The following is a 20974-nucleotide window of genomic DNA, read 5'->3' on the forward strand; positions in this document are numbered from 1 at the left end:
TCCTGTGACTGCCCGCATGGACCACGTTTGGCACTACGATGAAGAATATCTCCCAGATGCTTCAAAGCCTGTGTCAGCTAGTTCTCCAGAACATGCTGACGGTGTTATTAGCAATGGATTTGTAGCTGTCAACTTAAGCTCCTGCAGGCAGGAGGTTGACTCCAAGGAATGGGTGATAATAGATAAGGAACGGGACTTGCGGGACTTCAGGATAAATGAGGCTTTAGGGCACAAAACAACTGGAAGTCCCTCAGATGAAGAGCCAGAGGTACTACAAGTTCTAGAGGAGTCCCCTCCAGAAGACCAGCCCAGACAGGGTGGTGGGGCAGGAAACGGCGTCCATGCCAAGAATCAGACCTCTGAGGTGGGGTTTGTTCTAGCCATGGAGTGTCATCCTGCTGTTTCTGAACAGCTTACAGATAAATTGGAACTTCTGTCTGGAGCTGCTGGACAGCTTCTTGCAGCCACCCCTACAAGTCCTATGGAAGCTCAAGCGGAAGGAGCACTCACTCCGGTAAGAGAAATGGTTGGTGTTTTATTGAACCTCTTATTTGTGCAGAATTATATGAGGAGATACTAAGGGAAAAGGCAGGGACTAAAATACAGTAGCATAGCAGAAATTCCTAGTTTGATCAGGTGTGGGACTTGATTCTTGAGGAGTGATCTTGCATGTTCTGTGAGTGTTTACATTCTCCCATAGAAGTGGCTATTAGTTCTGCAGGTATGATCCACAGAACTCACCTTAAAAAAACCCCAAAACAAATACATGTATATATATTTCATACACACACATACATATAAGATCCTTATGCAGTGATTCCTAATCAGTGAGAGATACACATGAAAATATATATTTATTATATTTGCAGTATGTAAACATAGAATTACAATGAATGTGTAAATACTGTGCTACAGTGTTTCATGTGTTTCAAGGAAAGCCTAAAGAGCTGAAATTAAAGAGCCAGAGTTACTCGCTCCTCTCACCAAAATTCTTCTGGAATTCCCTTTGTTACTTCCTGTTTCTTCTGAATTTTCTAATGATTTTTATAGCTGGTTGCCTTTTATAAATTGTTGCTACTTCTCACTTCTAAGATAATTTTGCAACTGTTGCTTTGCTCCCAAGGTTTTCTCTTCACTAAGACAGATGGCTTTGCTTCACTGCATCCTCTTTTGGTGTTTCTCCATCTTTTCTAAAGAAAAATCTCATTTGCACGGTTTCTGAATGTTTACTTGTTTCTTCTCTGTCAGTGATTCTAAACAAAGACTTCTTTGACTTTACTTAAGGAGGAAGTGAGATTAGTGGTTAAGTGATTGGAAATCAGCTCCTGGTTTTATTTCTAACCTTTTATCAGTAGATCTTGTGTCACCTATGATATGAAGGACAATTCTTTCAAGCTTCTTTGAGCCAAGAAACCTGGCTGTACTTCTCCCTCACTTACCACCACTTCTCGTGAAAGTTACAGCCAGCTCATTATAAAAAGAACTTGCCACCAACCACTCATTTATTATAAGGCGTGGAAGATCCTTTATGGTGAGAATGAACCACTCAGTGTAATTAACTATAGCTGTAGAGTAAAATTTTAAATACACCTAGGTTTCCATAGAAAATACAAGATCATACGTCTTGTAAAAGATTTTATTTAGATATCATACTTTGTGAATTATGTAGTTTATAGAAGATTCGTTTTACATGATTCAAAATGCAGAACTGTGTTCAACAACAGAAAATTGTTGAGATTTCAAGTTGAAATATTAGTTGTGTGGAAGAGTTTTTGGTGCCTTAGAGACTTGTAAGGGTGAAAAATTAATTTAAATGGCTCAGTTGTTTTCAGTTGTTCAATATTTTTAATATTTTAATGTTAGTTTTAGTAAAATGGACAAGAAAGAGCAACACTTAGCCCTGTACAAAATAATAATTATCAGGTGTTTTTATTTTGAAAGCCATTAAAAACCAGCTTGTAATTTTGTGTGCAATTGCACTATCCCACTTTATACAAACTTGGCTTTTCTGAGGAAAGAACTATTTTACCTAAAACTGTAAGTAGAGGTGTTATAAATATCATGTGCTACCATGCAAATAATGGACAATATCTTTATCTGGAAGGGAAAAAGCTTCCGAGCACAGAAGCAGAAATAGTTATAAACAAGGTTGATTAATTATAAGATGTATTGAAAGCAACAGTGGTTGAAGTAGACACTGAGATGAGATGATATTTTAGTTTAGCTTTGAAAGCAGATAAGGGATATTTGTCATAACCTCAAAAATTAGGGAGGTGAATATAGTTTATATTATCCTGGAAGGGCAAGTAGTGCTGTGAGGGCAAGATGAACGGCAGGAAGGAACTTGTTGTTGTGAAGGTGAATCATGTGGGACTGAAAATATAAACTGAACTGGGAATAATGAAACTAGAAATTATTTGGCTGATTTAGCAACTGGGAACAGTGTGTGTCTGTGCAGTGTGTCTATTCCATTTGTGATGACAGTTTGTGGCAGTCTTCCCTCTACTTATTAGCCCTTGAAAGCCAAACAAAGCCCAGCAGGGTATTTGCGGGTGGGTTGCTCTTTCTGTCCTTCATTGATGGTATTCCACTTCATACAAGATACTTAAATATTCCTTGAGCTGGGTACCAGAACCTAGCTGTTCTTGTAGGTGAGTGCCCTGGTCACATCACAGTATGCACAGTATATACGTTCCTCTTCAGACAGTAGTTCTCTCTATTCCAGAGTCTGGTGACCGTAGGGAGCTGTTGGGTAGAGTCCATTCTTCCTGAAAGCATTTACCCACGTGAAACTGTTCTTTGAATGTGATCCTGGTTTGTGGATCAGGTGTTCTTGTTCTTTAGTAATTTTATCTAGGTGGTGCCTTCCTGACAGTGCAAATAATGGGCGAAATGATACTTTACTTTTCCGCTGATGTAATTATATTGCATCAGTTACTAAGAGCAGGCTTGGATCCAAGAATGTAAGTTTAAGACCATAAGTAAGTAAGACTATAAGTAAGTAATCAAATTACTTACATGTTACTAAAAGGGGTTAAAAACAGAAGTTCAAATTATAGTAGTAGAACAGCTTAATATAATTTCTGAAAGAGTTTACTGATTTCAAACAGCTTGAAACTCTAGGGCATGTCAGCATTCATGGTCATCGTGCTTATGAATGTACCTCCCGTATGGATTTCTAGTGACCTGCTTTGGTATCATTTAGGACAGAGTACGATGAATTAGCTTTTTGAGCTTATTCTGCTAGGTTTGTTAAATATGCAAGCAATTATTTCAGTGGTGAATGAATAAAATAGCTTTTCTCTTTTATGTATTCTTTTTATTTTTCGTTTTTATTTTGATTCTTCTTTATTCTCTCTCTATTTCTTTCAGGGCTTTATTGCTCACTATTTAAGTAGTAAGTAGTAGTAAGGATGTTACTATATGGGAAACTAAAGGTTCACATACTTGTCCATAGTTTTATTTCCTCCTGAAGGAAAGAGATTGCTGGTCTGCAGTCCTTCCATGTGTAGGTAGATGTTCTTCCTGAAATTGTGTGTGTACATGGACTCCTGTAATTGATGACAATGTAATTTCTGACCTGTTTCACACAGCATTAGTATTCTCATAAAAATGTAAAGTTGTCACAACTTGGGAAGGAAATGTGAACTCAAAATATAAGAGAAAAATGTGTATGTTGTTGGCTTGGGGATGAGCAAATCTCTGGCATTAAAAAATTACAGCAAATCATGCTATCTATTATGAAAAAACCTGCAGGTAAGAAAACCAATTTTCATGTTATCAGTCATGGTTTTCCATGTGCTACCAGCAAATACCAGTTTGATGTGGCTCAGTCATGGGCACATGGTCACATTTCTGTTGAACTGTTCAGACCTTATAGGGCATATACGCTGGCTTTATACTTTCATGATGGCTTTATGTTGACTTTGGCTGCAGGAGGAGAGGCAGTACTTGATTTGCTGTAATATCTGCTGGAATTAAGTTAATCTGTCAAAGAATTTGAACTGATCTGGATTAACGGTGAATTTATACTGGAGCAGCAGTTTGCATTATCCAGCTCTAGTTTTCTTCTCCTTCATCTGATCCTAAGAGCCTAAAGCTGGGCTTGTTGTGTTGTTGAACCACGGCCTCATTAATTTACTGTGATTGTATTGAATTGGAGTGAGCTCCATACAGAGCATACATAAAACTTTGCAATATATATTTGTCAAGCAGATACTTCAGCAAAGAAAGAAGAACAGAGTGGAAGTAATGCAATACGTCACAGCTAATTCCATTTTCATCTTCACTTTAATTTAAACAACAGTTTGCTTGGTCACACTTGGTTGACAGCCTAATACCACATGTATGTAGATATGTATGTGCGTGATTGTAGAAGAGGTTTGGCTGCGTGAATCTCTTGTTTGTATCATGTAGAAATCTTGCTGAAATTAGCATTTTGTGTCTTGAGGTACTAATGTATTTTTTTCCGTATCTCTGCTCTTCGTGGTTTTGTCTAAATATACTTGGAACAAAGAACTGCAAACTGTATATAGCAATCTCATTTACAGGTATTTAGATATGTCACCATCAGATATTTATTCAGCGCTGGAAAAGAGCTTTGCAAAGTATCGGTTGACTTCAGAGTTGTATGTCAAAGCTATAGGTTTATTAGAATCATCAGTAACCAGTTTGAAAATGTGCTTTCTCTAAAATTATTTGTTTGACTTTACAGTTTCTGTTCTTTTTCAAAATTTGTTTTATTTTCCTTGCTCTTTTCTAAATGCTTGAGTAGTTCAAGATGAAGCAGTTGTTCATAGGTTCTCCAGGCCGGTGTATCCTTCTAGCCCAATCCCATATTTGGGCAATTTCATCCAAATTGCATAGTACTAATCTTACTGATTAGCCTTGTCTGCTATGGTTGTAATACACACTGCTATAGCCGTAGTTGTACAGTCACATTTGTAAAGCCAGCAGTGGGTGTATATGCTAAAAATATGGTCACCTCGGAAAACAGTGTTGTTGCACAGATGTGCTAAGTATTTGCAAGGACCAGTCAACACTCAGCTAGTTTGTGTACGCTATGTTCTTGGAACAGGCTGTGTTCAGTTATTAAATTTGCCCTGATTGTTACTGACTGACTGAGTAAAGGTAGGAGTCAGCTAGAGAAAGGATGCTCACTAGTTTTTTAAAGACTAATGGAAAATGTGAAGATTGGAGTTAAGATACCTCTGAAATGATCAGCTTTTAGCCTGGGAGGGAATTATGAAGATGGCTGTTTAATAGATTTAAGAAAATGCATATAGGCAAGACACAAACAAGAACTATTAAAGTATTGATTTTTAAACCTTATTTTCTTCCCCGCCATGTTGTTCTCACAGCTCAACTCATCTCATATGCTGCATTTCTCCACTCCAAGAATTTCAAGTCCCATACTCCGCACCATGAGCCCTATAGCCTATCTATCCATCCACTCGGACGCTCTGAAAGAGGCTGGTTTACCAAGGAGTCAATCGGCTGAGAGCCACTCCTCCTCCTCCCGCTCAACCGGCCGTAGGCAGCTTCCTGTCATTCCCTGTGGCAACAAGCTCCCCCCTGTCATTCGCATCTCAAAAGCACAACTTCAGCAGGTGAATAAGCCTTGTCTTCAGAAAAGCGACTGCGTTGTAGCAGTCATCTGCAAAGTTTAACGTTTTCAGTTGCTCTGCACAGTCCGGTGTTAGGCATATGCTGGTCATACTGCTATACACAAGATCCTAAAAAAATAGTTTGGAAGATCAGGTTAGGGAATAAGAACGGATCGTGCTCAGGAATAAAGTCAGGAATACTCTATAAGGAGGAAGACATATTGTCCCACTTAGAAGAGGTAAAATTAGAGGAATATTTAAAGAGCTTTTACTCAGGTTATGACCTTGAGCACCAAGCATCTCTGGATGTTCTGGGAGATAGATTCACTTCCTTAGAGGGACTTTTCCCTTGAAAAAGGGATTATAAAACCTAGAAAACAGAATTTTTCTTCTTTCAAAACTGAGATTAAAGTCTCTCTTTTTTTTTATGTGTTCCTGTAATCAGAACGGGTAGATTTTGAATTTGGAACACAGATTAAAATTTGGACTACCTTAAATGATTTTGATGTAAGAAAAAGATCTAGAGACAGTCAAATTGCTGCTTTGGGAATGAGCAAATAATGAGTTGTTCCACTGCTTGCAGTACACAAAGCAAAAATGGGAATTATCAAGGGTATGGAACATGTCGCTAGAGAAAGGGGACTTTTCGTAGTTTCATACTCCCAGTTTCATTTCAGTATAACAAAGATGAAGGCTTAGAATCTAATTGAAGTCAACCATAATTTCTGCATTAGTCACAAAAATCTTGAGATTTGCCAAGCAGCATGAGCTTGCACCGCCTGGTAAAGCAGTATGACATAGCATTAATGCATAAGACCGTAACATATCATCATCATTTTACCATTAATAATTCATTTTGAGTGTGTTTTGTGTTGTTTTTTATTTCCAGTGTATTTCTCAGTATAAATATTCCTATGCAAGAGACTTTTTTTTTTTGTTTTGGTCAGTGAAGCACGCACAGGAGTATTGATATTAACAGTAAGCCATCAACACTAGCTTCTTTCAGACTTTCATAGTATCCGTGGTAAGTGACAACAAGGCGAACAAAGTAGCTAGCGTACTTCTGTCAGCATTTTGTCTGTTAACTCAAAAAGCGGTGGTTTTTTTTGTCTTGCAACTCCTGGCTGCTTTTTATCTGAATATCAAAAAAATTAGTTCTGTCCTCAATGTATGGATGCAGACAAACAGTAGCTCCCACATGGTCAGTTCTGTGAACTTGATGGGATACCAAAATACCACATTCCTCATGGTAACTGGTGTATTGACTGCGGAAAAGGACTTAGGAGAAATGAACTCATTAAAAGCTTCAGTGTTTTTCAGATTAGTTTGTATCCCAGAATGCAAAATTACCTTTTTTCCCCTGTATATCTATGATTTAAATTTTCCAATCAGAATGTATTGCAGGTATAATTAGCAGACTGCTCACAGTACTCAGAGAAGGTAGGTTGGCACAGAGGGTCTTCTCTGGCTTCCTTAGTACCCAACAAATGAATACCACTGCAATATTAATAGAGGCTGCAGAGTGATTGACTTTCTTGTCATGCGAAGAAGAATTCGTATTGTGCCAGGTGCTGCTACTGAGTGAGGATTACATATAACATTCTCAGCCTTTTCTTCCTTTTGACCTGGTAAGTCCCTGACTGCTGTGTCCTCTGCCCAGGCTGTGATTTTGAAAGTCTTGACTCTGTTGAGGATTTAACTTCCAGTTTTTAATTTGCTATGAAAATTACAAGCATGTGATTCTTTCGTTCATTCCAACAATGAAGGCCTTGTGGCCTCACTGAAGAACTGAAATACTTTTGCAGGTCCTTCCCTTTCCTATAGTGCAGTAATGTTAGTTACTTAGCAAGCTAGAAGTTCCAGCAGCATGAAAGATGAATATGCATGCTAATAACCTAAAGCTTTTTGCCAGTTAAATATTAAAAAGAATTTTAATATCGTTCTGTATTCTGTATAAATATCTGGTGCTGAATATATTTTCGTGTACTTTGTGCTGTTTGCATTTTGGTTCAGCATTCATAACTAATGAATTGCAGAGGGCTCTGGGCTGCTGGATTTATTTTCACATATTAAAAAAATAAAAAATTATGCATTTGTTCCTGATACTTTCTTTCCTTGTTGATGAGTAGGAGTTCAGGAACTGTAACCTGCCTTCCTCCAGTTTGACATCAGATAGAGGTCATTAAATTTCGGTATATTCTCTGCTTAGTAGTGAAGAGAGGGTATGTAGAATATAGGCCTACCTTTACTTGTTCAATAAAGAGAACTCCTCTCCTGCCATATGTGTATTATGGAAGAGAATTGCAGTATTTTGCTTCAACTCTATTATTCAACTTGCAGCACAAAGAAAGAGTCTGGCAGCATTAGAGCTGACAAAAATCAGAATGAATTCTTTGTACTTGAATCTGAAGAGTGGGGCCAGAGTGCTGTTAGCATCCTTTTCCTCTCTAGCATGTTCAAATTGCACAGCGAATCATAGAATGTATTGGGTTGGAAGGGACCTTTTAAAGATCATCCAGACAACCTTTCTCTTTTTTTTCTGTGAGTTTTTCAGCCAGATAAGTTCTCTGAACTCTGCTCATTAGAGGACTGCATAGATTGTTGTATGAGGTCAATGGAAAATTTGATGTGAGCACAGCAACTACTGGGCAGGGCTGTGTTTGAGGACACTGCTTAGGTAGATATCACACTGAATGTGTAACTGTGTCTTGAGAAGCAATCAAAACCAGTGACCTCAGATTTTGATCTCTGTGGTTTCTCAGCTCTTGTTCTTCAGTAAGATAGTGAACACCTCATCTGTCTACATCAGCCATCTGGAATACTTCTAAACTGGCTGCTATACAATAAGATTCAGCCTTTAAAAAAGGCGGATTCCAGTGTTGTGTGTCATTCTTGCATATTTTAATTTGCTTAATGAAATATGTATTAGGGGATTAAGTTTAATTTAATGATTTTGTGGTTATTCATTGTGTTAGGGAAGGATAATTTGTGTCTCTCAAGCAATCGGAATTAGTTGGCACTTATACGAATGTTTTTGTTTTATGTCTTAACTTTCTCAGTCTACATTACTGCAACACTTTAAAAAATATTTTACAGTTATATTATTAGTTACAAAATGCTCTGAGATCTTCCCACACGCGATGCTATGGAAATGCAAACCATCATATGCACGTTAATATCCAAGAAGAGAAATAATACACTGATATGAGTTGAAAAATTTACCTTAATTTTTAAGCATCTCACTGGAGTTCAGGGTTCTATGAAAGAATCAGGTAAGACTTCATGACATGTTCAGGGGTTATTTAGAGTGTATTTCCCTTGTAATTGTCATTTTATTTTGGATGCTTTAGGTTTATGAGCCAAGAGTGCATGTAAATGTTGTAAATTTTGCCATTTTTTATGAACTGATTTTGGCAGGATTCAGTAGTCTGCAATAGCAAGAGATTAACATTTACATTGGTTTTCACACTTAACAGTCCCTTTTATAACCACAAATAAACAAAACCCCAAAGATGCTCCTTTTTTTACAGTGTTCTTTTAGAATCACTTTTAATTTGTCAGTGACATTAACTTGAAGTTGTCCTGTGCATTAGGATTGCCTTAGAACTCAGCTGATTAAAACTCTGGTTTAGCATTGTGCCTATCCATTAAAAATGTCAGGAATGGATATAATTTGTCCATAATCCTCTTCAGAATTTCAGTTTCAAGACATGATACATTATCAAATAGGTGTGTCCTGGAAGAAGAAGAGGGAAAGACTTTTATATGTTCAGTGAGTCTGTTTTCTCACCGCTGCCATGGTTGAAGTTGGCTGTAGCAAAAAGGGTTCTGATTTTATGGTTTACAGAACTGTTGTGCCCCCCCTGTTCCCTATCCAGATGGAAACTATGTGGAGTCAGCATGAGGTTTCAGTTAGGTTTTTCCCAAGAGGTTGCTCGCACTCTTTACAACATTGGGTTTACTCAAGGTAGGAATTTCAAGGAGTTAGTCCAGCTCACAGCTACTGGAAATCTTTCATATACAATAGATTTGATTAAGTATGGAAAATGTGAAGAAGCTATACCATCTTATTCGTGACAGGGTGTCTGTTAATAACTTAATTTTTCAATAAATTTTAGCCTGAAAATTAAGTTTCTGTGATGTCACAGCTTTCACTCCTCATCAGTGAAAGTATATGTTTGGTAATGCTTATGACCAGATTCAAAGGCAAGCTGAGATGCAGAATTCTTACTGTTTTCAGTTGTTATGTTCTTGAAAGGCAATCAACATATGATCACTGCTACAGTGTCATTGTTTTCTTCATGAGTAAGTTTTTCTGGAGTATCTTGATTTTTCTTACAAAACCACATAGGATAGGGAATAACAGGAAGCATTCTTTTAGAAGAAAAAAGAGGATGTCTGGAAGACACACGAGCTCACAGATTACTCCATCTTTTAAGCAACTGGATTTTATATTGATAATAATGTTACTTGAACAGTTTTCATCTACACACTCTCTAATGCAAACAAGTTAAAAGTTTTATTCATTGCTTTTATCCAAGAGGCAGAGGCAATTGCTTAATAAGTAGAAATATAAATGCTGCCTCCAAGGCTTAGTAGGGCCTTTCATCTGAAGGAGAGAAATTCTTCAGGCGTGTTTTTTATCTGCCTGTGGTGTAAAGAATAATTAAAAATTACAGCATGTTAGGTTAGCTGTGCTTTCAATGGAAACTTCCCAGTTGTAAATGAAGGAATTAACAGTTGAGGACAAGCAGTCAGTGTGAACCTCTTATTTTTATTTTTCAAATAGTGTGTTGCCTGCAGAGAACACATCCATTTTTAGTGACAGAACCTTCGGCTGTTCTCCTTCTGCAGGTTTCTCGGTCAGAAGCAGCAGAAAAGTCATAGTGAAGGTCAGGACATAAAATTTGCCTTGCTAATAGTGTCCACATACACTGATAATATAGGGATGAAAACTATAAAAAAGTTACTTATTGTTGGTCATGTTCATGTTTTCTGGAATCCAAAGTACTTTTAAGATTACCAAAATTCATAACCACGTGGTTCATCTGTTCTTGTCTGTCCTTGAAGTGGTCAATTAAAAAAAAAACCACAAAACAAATTAAAAAAAAAGCCAATCTTACTCCAAACATGTGTGATTTAGTACATTTTTCTAGCCTTATAATTTCATTAGCATAGAATAAGTAAAGATGTTTCAGGAAGGCTAAAATGGGCTGTGGGATTTCCCACGGAGAGCTCTGGTGGCAACAACTGTTTCCATGATGACAATTCATACAGTAATTTTCTTGAAATAAAAAGGAGGCTATAATTCAAGGCATAATGCCCAAGGACTAATGATTATTTGCATGTAATTAAGGTACAATTAATCTAATTAATCCAATAAATACATATATAATTGCAGATATTCTCTATAATATTATCCATAAGATAATCTTTATATATTTAGCTCTTAAAATCTTTTGTCTGCTAAAATTAAAATTGCATGATACTACTCCAACTAGAATTACAGGAAATAACCTCTTTCTTTGGAGCTGGTGAATTTATCAGCATCTTAGCATTTTCTCCAGGTTAGATAGATCTGTCATATGGAAGGAAGAAAGAACTTTTTAAAATGGGGGAAATAGGAAAACCACTAAAATTAGGACAAGCCTTGAGTGCAGGTCTAGTATGCTTAAGATTCTGCCATGTAATTTTTGAAAACTGGTTCGGTTTGAAATTATTATTTAAATCACTTGTGTTTGGCAATTTGACACTATTCGTCTACATGTGAACCACAGGTAGATCACAGAATCCCAGAATCCCAGACCGTTAGGGATTGGAAGGGACCTCCAAAGCTCATCCAGTCCAATCCCCCTGCCGGAGCAGGAACACCCAGATGAGGTTACACAGGAAGGCGTCCAGGTGGGTTTTGAATGTCTGCAGAGAAGGAGACTCCACAACCTCTCTGGGCAGCCTGGGCCAGTGCTCTACAAATGTACAGCTGCTCTGACCACTTCCAGGCAGCTTCTAAACACAGAACTTGATATATGTAAAGAGCTCAGAAGCTGGCTAAAATGACACTACCTTATCGATATAGCAAATCTTAATAATACCAGGCTAGCAACAAAACAGAATCAGAATAAACTGATAGTGCCTTGGTAAGTATTTTTAAGAAGCTTAAACACCTTTCTGGCAACACGTATTGTATTAGATCACTTGAGTGCTTGGATGGAATCGGCTGTGTTGTAACTGCTTCATGGAGCTGTGCTTTACGTTCATTATTGCTCCTGTTCACAGAGGCAAAACTGTGTAACTTAACAGGCTGCCAAAAGTTTTAGGTATTTTGTTTTTAAAAGATAAGCTGGATTCTAATTGCATCTTTGTGTCTGCAAACTTTGCAACTGTAAAACCTTGTGTGCAGAGGCAAGAATATATAAAAACAGTGTAAGGAAAGAGAAGGGCCCTTAGTATAAATAAAGCTCCTATCTCTAGAAGTGTGCTTATAAGTAAATTGAACGTAGGTAGTTCTTTATGTGCATTACACCTACTGTTGGTAGTAGTGCACTGTGGGCATGAGAAAACCCATAATGCTTTCAAACAGAGCCTGACAATTCTGATGAGAGATTTTAAGAAAATTTTAATCTGGATTTCAAGTTTGAAAATTAGATTTTATGTGTACGGTAATTAGAATTTGTATTAAAACTATAGATGCATGGTTTCATCAGTAGTTCTGGTATGTTTGATTAATCTATGGACATTTTAGTGTTCACAGATTGAACATAACGCAACTTGTGAGCGTAACACAACTGTGGGCAATGTGCAAATATAGCACCCATCTTATACCTGGACAGAACTGGATTTGATTTATTACAGCATATGAATGGATGGATTCGGTGTCTGACTGGAGGATCAGAAGTCAGGAAGACTCAATTTTTGTTTGGTTTGGGTTTTTTTAACATGCTGTTGGAGTTTGTTGGGGTTTTTTTTAGAGCATTGCTGTTTTGAATGTGAACGATTGTTTTACCTTTACAGAAAAATAAAAAATATAGCTGAAATTGTATGTATAATTAAGGTACAATTAATCAAAAATAGCAAAACTGAAGCGTAAATATAGCACAGCAGTAACCTGGAATGTAGGCAGTGGCTCATAGGAATCAGACACAGACAGAAAAAACTGGATTATTTGAAATCTGTACATGAATATTAGGGCAGATCTTATGTATGAATTCCCTGGATACTTCATCATGACCCTTTACTGAACTGATTCATTGGAGAGGAATAGTCAGAATTAATCTAGACAGTAGTAGTCAGACCCCAATATGCATAAAAAGTGGTTTTAATGTGATTGAGAGTCTCTGTGGATGCCTTTTTTTCATGACAAAGAAAGACTGTTTACTTGGATTGAACTTGGGGTTAGAATAGAGCATTTCAAACGGATTTTTCAAAGATACAGTGATTAAAAAAGAAAGTAGTGGTCCTGAATAACAAGATATAATGTGGCTTTGAAAATGGGAGTTCAGGGTTTTCCCGAGGAAGTATTAGTTTGTGTTTTTATTGTTTCTGAAAAGTGCATGAATCCTCTCTGTAGGAACAGATTTTAACATAGAGCTTAGCTTCAAAAAGATCATTCAAGAGTAGTAAAAATTCTTTCTAAAGTAAGAGAAATACTACGCTAGGTAAATTAGAGAGGTTCAGAATACATTTTATGGTATAGAAAGAATTTCTTTAACATAAAGAATTGTTTTCTCTTTAATTCTAGTGAACTCTTTATAATATCAGTTGAGTGTTTGTGTTTCATGGAGGTAAACGTGCACCCATAATGATGGAAATCTTGTTATACAGGACTATGAAGAAAATACAAAAAACCAGAAGAAGTCAGCAAGAGTTTCCATGAAGCTCTTATACTCTCGTGGGAAATCGGAGTATATCTCCTTCACTGTCAGTTCCCATTTTTTATTTTGCAGGCTTGTTCTGTACTTGTAAAGTTTGAGTGGACAGTGTAAATTGTTACAGGTCCTGACAGATGAGTTTGGTTTCTTCCACTCAATAGTAACCATGTACTAGTTCTTGCAAAAGCCCATTAAGCTCAGCAGCGTGTGTGATTTCTGCGACAAGGTCAAGTGAAATCTGCATTGTAATGCAGCAGAATCCTGGCAATGCTGAAAATAGGCTACCACTGGTTGTCTCTTCTACCATCAGTGCATCGAGAGTCTCTATGTTTAAATCCAGATTGCAGTCTTCCACTTTCTGTTGAGTATTACATAGTCAAACTGTGTCAGAGGCTAAAGAATATGAGGAAAAAAGGAGCTGAACGTTCTATGTACAGAAAGATGTAAGGGTAGCCCCTTGATGTCTTAGTGTTTACACCAAACAACTCAATCTAATGTGCATAAACCAGAATCTAGGACTCCTCTTCACACGAGAGTGCGTTCCTCCCTTGGCCACAGAGGTAAAACTCCTGTCACTTTTGTGTGTGCTCTCTCACCCTCTGACCTCATGACTTGTGTTTCTGCCTGCAGTGGCCTGACTTCAATGGGGAAACTGAGGTGCAACTCTGTTCTGGTTTTGTCCATACTTTGTGGAAACTGAGGGAAGTGGGATTGTGTCTCTCAGGTGGAAGAGGCAGGGATGCAGTTTTGCCTTCTGTCTAAAAAATATAGTTGTGTACTTGTTAAAGACTTTACGTTTATGTGCAACTTACTCTAAGAATATCCAGACTAATTTAAAGTAAGAAGGCTACCTGTTCGGCTGGATCTCATTTCCAAGTGGGTTACTTGGTAACTGCAACAATTTCTGCTGAGGTTTTTTACTAATTACACTTCTCTGTCTTGGGATGATAGAGTATTTTTTAGAAATTATCTAGATGTAAATTATGAAGTTTGGTGTTATTTGAACATTGTGATTCATAGGAATCATTACATAAAGTATCTTGAAGACACGGAAGCAAAAGCGCTATTTAAAGAATGCTATCTGTATAACATTCCTGAGTTTCTCACTTTTCCTCCTCTGATTTTTCCACACAGATGACAATACCCAGACCTTCAGTGGCATCCACACAATCTGCTTCGGAGAGCTTTCATTATGGCCACCAGCTGGAGAAAAGAGAGCAGGATGCTCAGTCTGTGGAACACACCGCAGAACTTTCCTCTCCAAAGGAAAATCTGCCAGGGTTGGTTGTGACAGAAGATGCACTTCCAGCTCGTGCCAGCAGGCCAGATTTGGTACTTAGTATCAGCCAAGAGGTGCTTGACAGGGAAGGACTTGTCAAAGAGTGTGTCAACATCCTAGACTGTGGCCAGAAGGGCCTACCTGAACAACACAGTGGGACTCAGGAAGAGAAAGAACTTGAAAATATGCCGGTAGAGGAGGGTGAGGAGGAAAGGCTTCCAGTGGTTTCTGAGGATGCCATTGAAATGCTAAGCAAGGAACAGAATTCTTTGCCAGGAAACTCAAAATCTGCAGAGGAAGAGCCTCTAACGAATACTGAAGCTGCTGAGGAATCAAAGCCAAGGCCTGTCTGTTTGGTGCCAAATCAAGATGAGGTTCTGAAGTCGGTAGCACCTAAAACATCAGAATTTTCTCCCTCAAGACCTACCAAACCACATATTAATAGACAGGCAAGCAAAATAGCACCAGTTCAGGAAAATGGTTTTCATTCTAATAAGGAAGAAGTCCATATTCAAGACTTGAAATGCCACCAAGTGGCCCTTACTGCTTTTTTGCACCAGGAGGACAAAAAAGAGAAACATGCTCCCAGAAATGGAGAGTTACTCCACTGCATTTCAGAAAATGAGAATTCTCATCGGTCTAAGAAGGACTTGGGTAAATCTCCTTTTGTATTCAGGCAGAGCCGGATCCCAGTTCTAGCACAAGAGATAGACTTAACGTCAGACTCCTCTTCTCCTGTTTCAGCAAAGGAAAAGCTTCTTCTAAAAAAGGCTCATCAGACAGACTTGGTGAGACTACTTATGGAAAAGAGACAGCTCAAATCTTTCCTTGGTGACCTCTCAAGTGCCTCTGATAAGTCACTGGAGGAAAAAATGGCTGCTGCTCCAGTACCGTTTTCTGAGGATGATGTCTTATCCTCATTTTCTAGATTGACACTGGACTCTCATTTCAGCAAGCAGACAGAAGATAGCTCTTTATCTCCAAGCAGCCCTCAGTCCAGAAAAAGCAAGATTCCAAGGCCAGTGTCCTGGGCAACCACTGATCAAGTCACCAGTTCAAGTTCAGCTCAGTTCCTTCCTCGGCCACCACCAGGAAAACCGCCTGCTAGACCTGGAGTAGAAGCTAGGTAATGCAGAGAAAACAGAGTTTTTCAGGTTGAAAATGGATTTGAGCTGGACTGTAGTAACTATGCAGTATGTAATCCTGTAGAGGTTCCATCCTTTAATTTTTTTAAAATGCTGGGCTTCAGTTCTCTGAGAAACCTTAATTGTTGGAAAATGAATGAGGAGAGGCCGTTACACAAGAACGAGCCTGCTTTACTGTTAAACCATATACATCAATAGATGTGTATTCAGTATTTTGAAACCTATCTATAACTAAACCTTTACTTTTTTTTCTTTTTAAAATGGGGTTGCTTTTCTGGAATGGTTGATTATTCACAAACTTAAAGAAATCTAAGACTCTATCATAGAATCTATCATATCCAGTCCTTCTGAAAACTAAACTGTTCTTATTGTAGACATTTAAAATGTTTGGGTTTGGAGATTCCAGCTATCAGTACTGAGTCAGTTATCTGTGCTCAGGTCATGGCTAAGTAAAAACTCATTAAAGGAGGGCAGAGAGAATCCTAGAAGCCCCCCTTTGTCAATTTTATGTACAGACAACCACAATCTAGTTTTTTCAGTGCCTACTTTACCAGAATAAGGAGAACTGTTATACAGTAATGTGAAATCCTCTGAAAGAAGTTGTGGTGTGCTTTGTCATCCCTTAATGTTTTTATAGGAGTGTATTGATAGTGTGCAGGAATTGATGTACCCCTCTGAAACAGAGGCAATAAGCACTGCTCCTCAGTGCACTTCTTCCAGCACCATCGTGAAATTTCAGTAATCCTGTCAAAACCCAGGCTGTTCAAGTGAGTGAGCTTATGCATATATAAATACTGTGTTGATTTGAACAACATAGAATCCAAAGCCTAGATCCAAACAACTCTACCTTACAGGAGAGTTCAGCTCCAGATGTCTGTTCTGCAATGTAAACTCATCCCTAGCTTCTAGTGATACTGCGTTTCTCTATGAACTTTAGTGAATAGATAGGAACAGAAATAATCTTTCTTAATTTCTTCTTAAGGTTACGGAGATACAGAGTCCTAGGGAGCAGCAGCTCGGACTCAGATCTTATCTCTCGTCTGGCTCAAATCCTGCAGAATGGATCTCAAAGACCAAGGAGCTCTACCCAGTGTAAGAGTCCGGGATCTCCACATAGTCCAAAAACACCACCCAAAAGCCCTGTCATCCCCCGACGCAGTCCCAGTGCCTCCCCTAGGAGCTCTTCTTTACCCCGTACTGCCAGTTCTTCTCCGTCCCGGGCTGGGAGACCCCATCACGATCAGAGGAGTTCATCCCCACATCTTGGGAGGAGTAAATCACCTCCTAGCCATTCAGGCTCCTCATCTTCTAGGAGATCCTGCCAACAAGAGCACTGCTGCAACAAACCAAGCAAGAATGGACTGAAAGGATCTGGCAGTTCCTTCCACCATTCCCCAAACACTAAGACTCCCACAGGAAAGAGCAAATCAGCCACTAAGCTTAGCAGATAAGAACTGGGCCTTGACAGGTATAAAGCCTCCTCCTAAATCTGATGCATGTTTTGTCTGTGTACTGTGTATTAAAAAAAAAAATAATTGAAAAAAGTCTATTAAAAACAATGGTGTTGAATCTGCGCTTTTTAAAGAAAGTAAGCATCATAAACTCTTCATGAGAAAGCATACTGTGTAAATAAGTGGCCAGGAATTGCCTAAGAGTGGGCAGCAAGCAGATCCGTGAGAGGATAAGTAAAGGCCAGGATAAGAATGACTAGGTAGTCAAAGAGGTGCAATTTATTTAAAGTAAAAAAATATCTTGAAGGTGAGTGTTTTACAAGAGTATTTATTTCTATGGTTTTAGTTTACCTAGCTAGAAGATTTGGCCTAATTACTTCAGGCCTTACAGACTCAAGGAGTATGTAAGAAAACCTGAAATGGTTATTCCCAAAATGATGTAACCACTTGGGAGGCCAGTACTGCTCAAGCATGTCTGCAATTTTAGAAAAGCACACAGTTCAGAAGACGATGGTATTTCTACATGATAGGTCTCTTCCATTTCTTTCCATAGGTCTCTTCAGAGCTGCACACATCTCTGAGTCACTCAGTGCTCATCTTGTCCCCTATCTACCATGGCACAGGTTTTTTTACCTAAAGAAGTATCATATACCTTGCCCCTTCTTGACACTGATGGCATTAAAAAAATTCATATTAACATTTGCCAAGTTGTCCTTCATAGCTGTATTATTTAGAAATTTGGTTAGTACTAATCAGGAGCCAAGAAGCTAATTCTCAGTTCTAAATCCTACACTTCTTTGGGAGACATAATGGGTTCTTTAAACCACGTTCAGTAGAATTTGGAAAAGAATTCCTGTCTAGGAAATGAGGGGAAGGAGGAGATGTCTGCACTTCACTGCATGTTGCAGATTTACAAACATTTGCAATGTAACTTAGAAAGCATGTTAGAAAACATAAGTACCTCTTTTCCCTTAACTGCAAAAAGAACCCTTGTTATTGCTGGCTTTTGTTTTATCGTTAGTTATGGATCACTTAAACTACTGATCTTACTGTGCAGAGATGGTTACCAGCCAAGATTGGCTTGTTTTGTTCTATAAAAAACATGGAAGATGGAACAAAGATGAGGAGATTGTTTGCTTCATGAGCTTGGTAGGTTACAGGTGACAAATACACTTAACACCCTTACAAAATCTGGCTAAGAATATTAGTCACTAAAGCAAAATATACAGAAACAATCAAAGATGGTTTTTTTTATGTTGGATTCTCGTCATTCTTTTGCCCAGTTTTTTGGTTTTTTGATAGCCAAGCTTTGTTGTCTGTCAGTAAAGTCCATGGTGTCTAAGTCCTCCAGCCTTGTTTGGTAGTTCAGTCATTTCTTGTGCTCTGCAGGAGCTCTGTAGGGAACACAACGGTACAGCACCTTTTGCTATACTTAGAAGAGAATAGTGGGTTAGAATGGTAACACACAAGAATGCAAGCCTGAGAAAAAGATGCAGGCAGCTCTCCCTGATTGTTCCTGTTGTGGGGACGCTGGATGCGTAGACCATAGGAGAACAGTCCGTTACTGATCTGCTTGCTGTAGTCATTTGCCTCTCCAGCCAGCATCTGTGCTTTTTTATTTAACCTCTGCCAAATGAATACCTTTGGATTAAAAAGGGAATATTTTGTCTCTGAGCTAATACATTCTAATGCTGCATTAAAGCTGCCCTGAAGCTGCACTGACTTTCACTTGCTTTGTCAGACTATGTTGATTTTGTTTTTCTTTTATTACTATGAATATGTATATTGTTTCCCATTCGTAATGTAGCACAGTGTGGAACCTTAATTTCATTCAGGTTTCAAGCACTACAGATGAATGCAATAGGTAGGTTATACCTGCTTTTTTCTGACGAAATTGCACCATTGGAAAGTCCTATTCCTTTGTATTATATTGTATAATAGGCGCTATACCAATAATTGCATGTCCTCATGGTAAATTATATAATATAAATATTTCTATACATACATATATGTACATGCTTATATAAATTCATTCTTTCTTATTTTTCATTTGTAATTTATGGACCACAAATAATACGGTTCCCTTTCGGTTAGTTGCTGAATACTTTTGGCGTTACATCTTCTCTTTTCCCCCCAAAATTTCTGGAATGCACAAATTCTAATAGCCTTTGTATCTTGGTACAAGATTGAAGGACTGCTGATTTCTCAACCAGCCAATGTTTTGTCTTGGAACTTGCCTTTTTTGGTTATAATTTTTGTGTGTGCGTTTGCGTATGGAACAAAAAGCAGAGACTCAAAGGTATTTTTATTTTTGATTACAAACAGGGCTTGTGGTTACTCATTTTTCTTTCATAATGTGAGTTCTTAATTTTTAGGAATGCTCGTCATACAGGAGCATTCCTATATGAATGAATACTTAACAGATGAATGTGACAACAACAAATGCCATCTTTTCCTTCCTGTTTTCCTCGTGTTTTCTTACGGTTTACCATAAAGAGAGTTTGATCCCATTGTGATCTTCTGGGCACTGCTGGAATTATTTGTTAAGGTGGTGTGGCAGCCTGGGATTATTTTCCCTCCCCTCTCCCTTATTTCTGAAAAGCATTTATTATGGTCTTGCCAGCTTATTCCTACGTTAACATGGTCAGTTTTAATAGGTACCAACTTTATGCATCTTTGCCTGAAATGCTGAAGTTGAGGTGTTTATCTTTTCTCTCCAGTGTAGCAGGATCCAGAAACAGGTAATTGCTTTCCAGGTGAGAAAGAATATAACACCTAAGGATTTTTATGCCGTCTTCGAAGTACAGACTTGTCCATTGTTACACATTGCTATGTAAAATAAATCAATGCTGTAGAAATTCACTTGTACTTGAACTACTTGCCAATGTGAAAATAGTAAACTATGCCAAAACGGAGGAGATACCAATTGCGATTGATGACCCAGGCTTCTTTCGGTGCAGAAAAAGGTAGAAGGACTCTATATCCCCAGCTGCTTTTTGCTGTGCATTCAACAGGATCTAGTGAGAAAAATCATAACAGATATGAATGGAGTACTTGTGAATAATCTTGAACCACCCACTCTTCTGGAGTTTTTATTGCTTGATACCCTCCCCCCAGAAGTTTACAGAATTGCTTACTGTAGTATAATGTAGCAGTTGGTTAGTGTAGTTAGGTAATGGTCAGCTGATCAACTCATACATAAATATTAGCTTAATACTTCTAGAGGGCCTGTATAATCATCAAGAACTGTGTAAGCTTCAATATTTGAATATGCAACGCATAAAACCACCAACATACACGTGTGTGGCCCTTGCGCAGAGTGTGAATGAATGGTTTATGGAGGGTTATCCGCAACAAATTTTCAGGGACAGGGAAGACCTTTCTCTGTTATACAAAACAGTGACGGTTATTCTGCATCATACGCAGCAGCTTGGACAGGGATTTTAGCTGGGTAACTGTTACTGAAGGAGCTGTTGCTTTGTCCTCTTCAAGCCTCCGTGTCTTTGGAGAGCAGTACAGTGGAGCAATGACATGTAGCAGATGCAAGATGCTGCACACGCATTTCCTCTTCATGGTGTTTCCTGTGTTGTGGCCAGCACTTTGGAGCGTTTTTTAGAGAAATCGA

General features: G+C 38.3%; 1 protein-coding gene across 1 annotated transcript in view; it reads left to right on the forward strand.

The window, feature by feature from the left end:
* TTBK2 (tau tubulin kinase 2) overlaps positions 1–17349 on the forward strand; it is a gene marked incomplete at its 5' end in the record, with an annotated part of 22843 nt that extends 5494 nt beyond the window's left edge. The window contains 3 exons of the mRNA XM_010184208.1: positions 1–514; positions 14609–15879; positions 16881–17349. Of these exons, the coding sequence (XP_010182510.1) occupies positions 1–514; positions 14609–15879; positions 16881–17349 (2254 nt within the window). The remainder of the gene's footprint in view (positions 515–14608; positions 15880–16880) is intronic.
* Between the last annotated feature and the right edge of the window lie 3625 nt (positions 17350–20974).

This window comes from Mesitornis unicolor, unplaced genomic scaffold (genome assembly GCF_000695765.1).
Source record: "Mesitornis unicolor isolate BGI_N332 unplaced genomic scaffold, ASM69576v1 scaffold16115, whole genome shotgun sequence".
In the NCBI taxonomy this organism is placed as follows: domain Eukaryota; kingdom Metazoa; phylum Chordata; class Aves; order Mesitornithiformes; family Mesitornithidae; genus Mesitornis; species Mesitornis unicolor.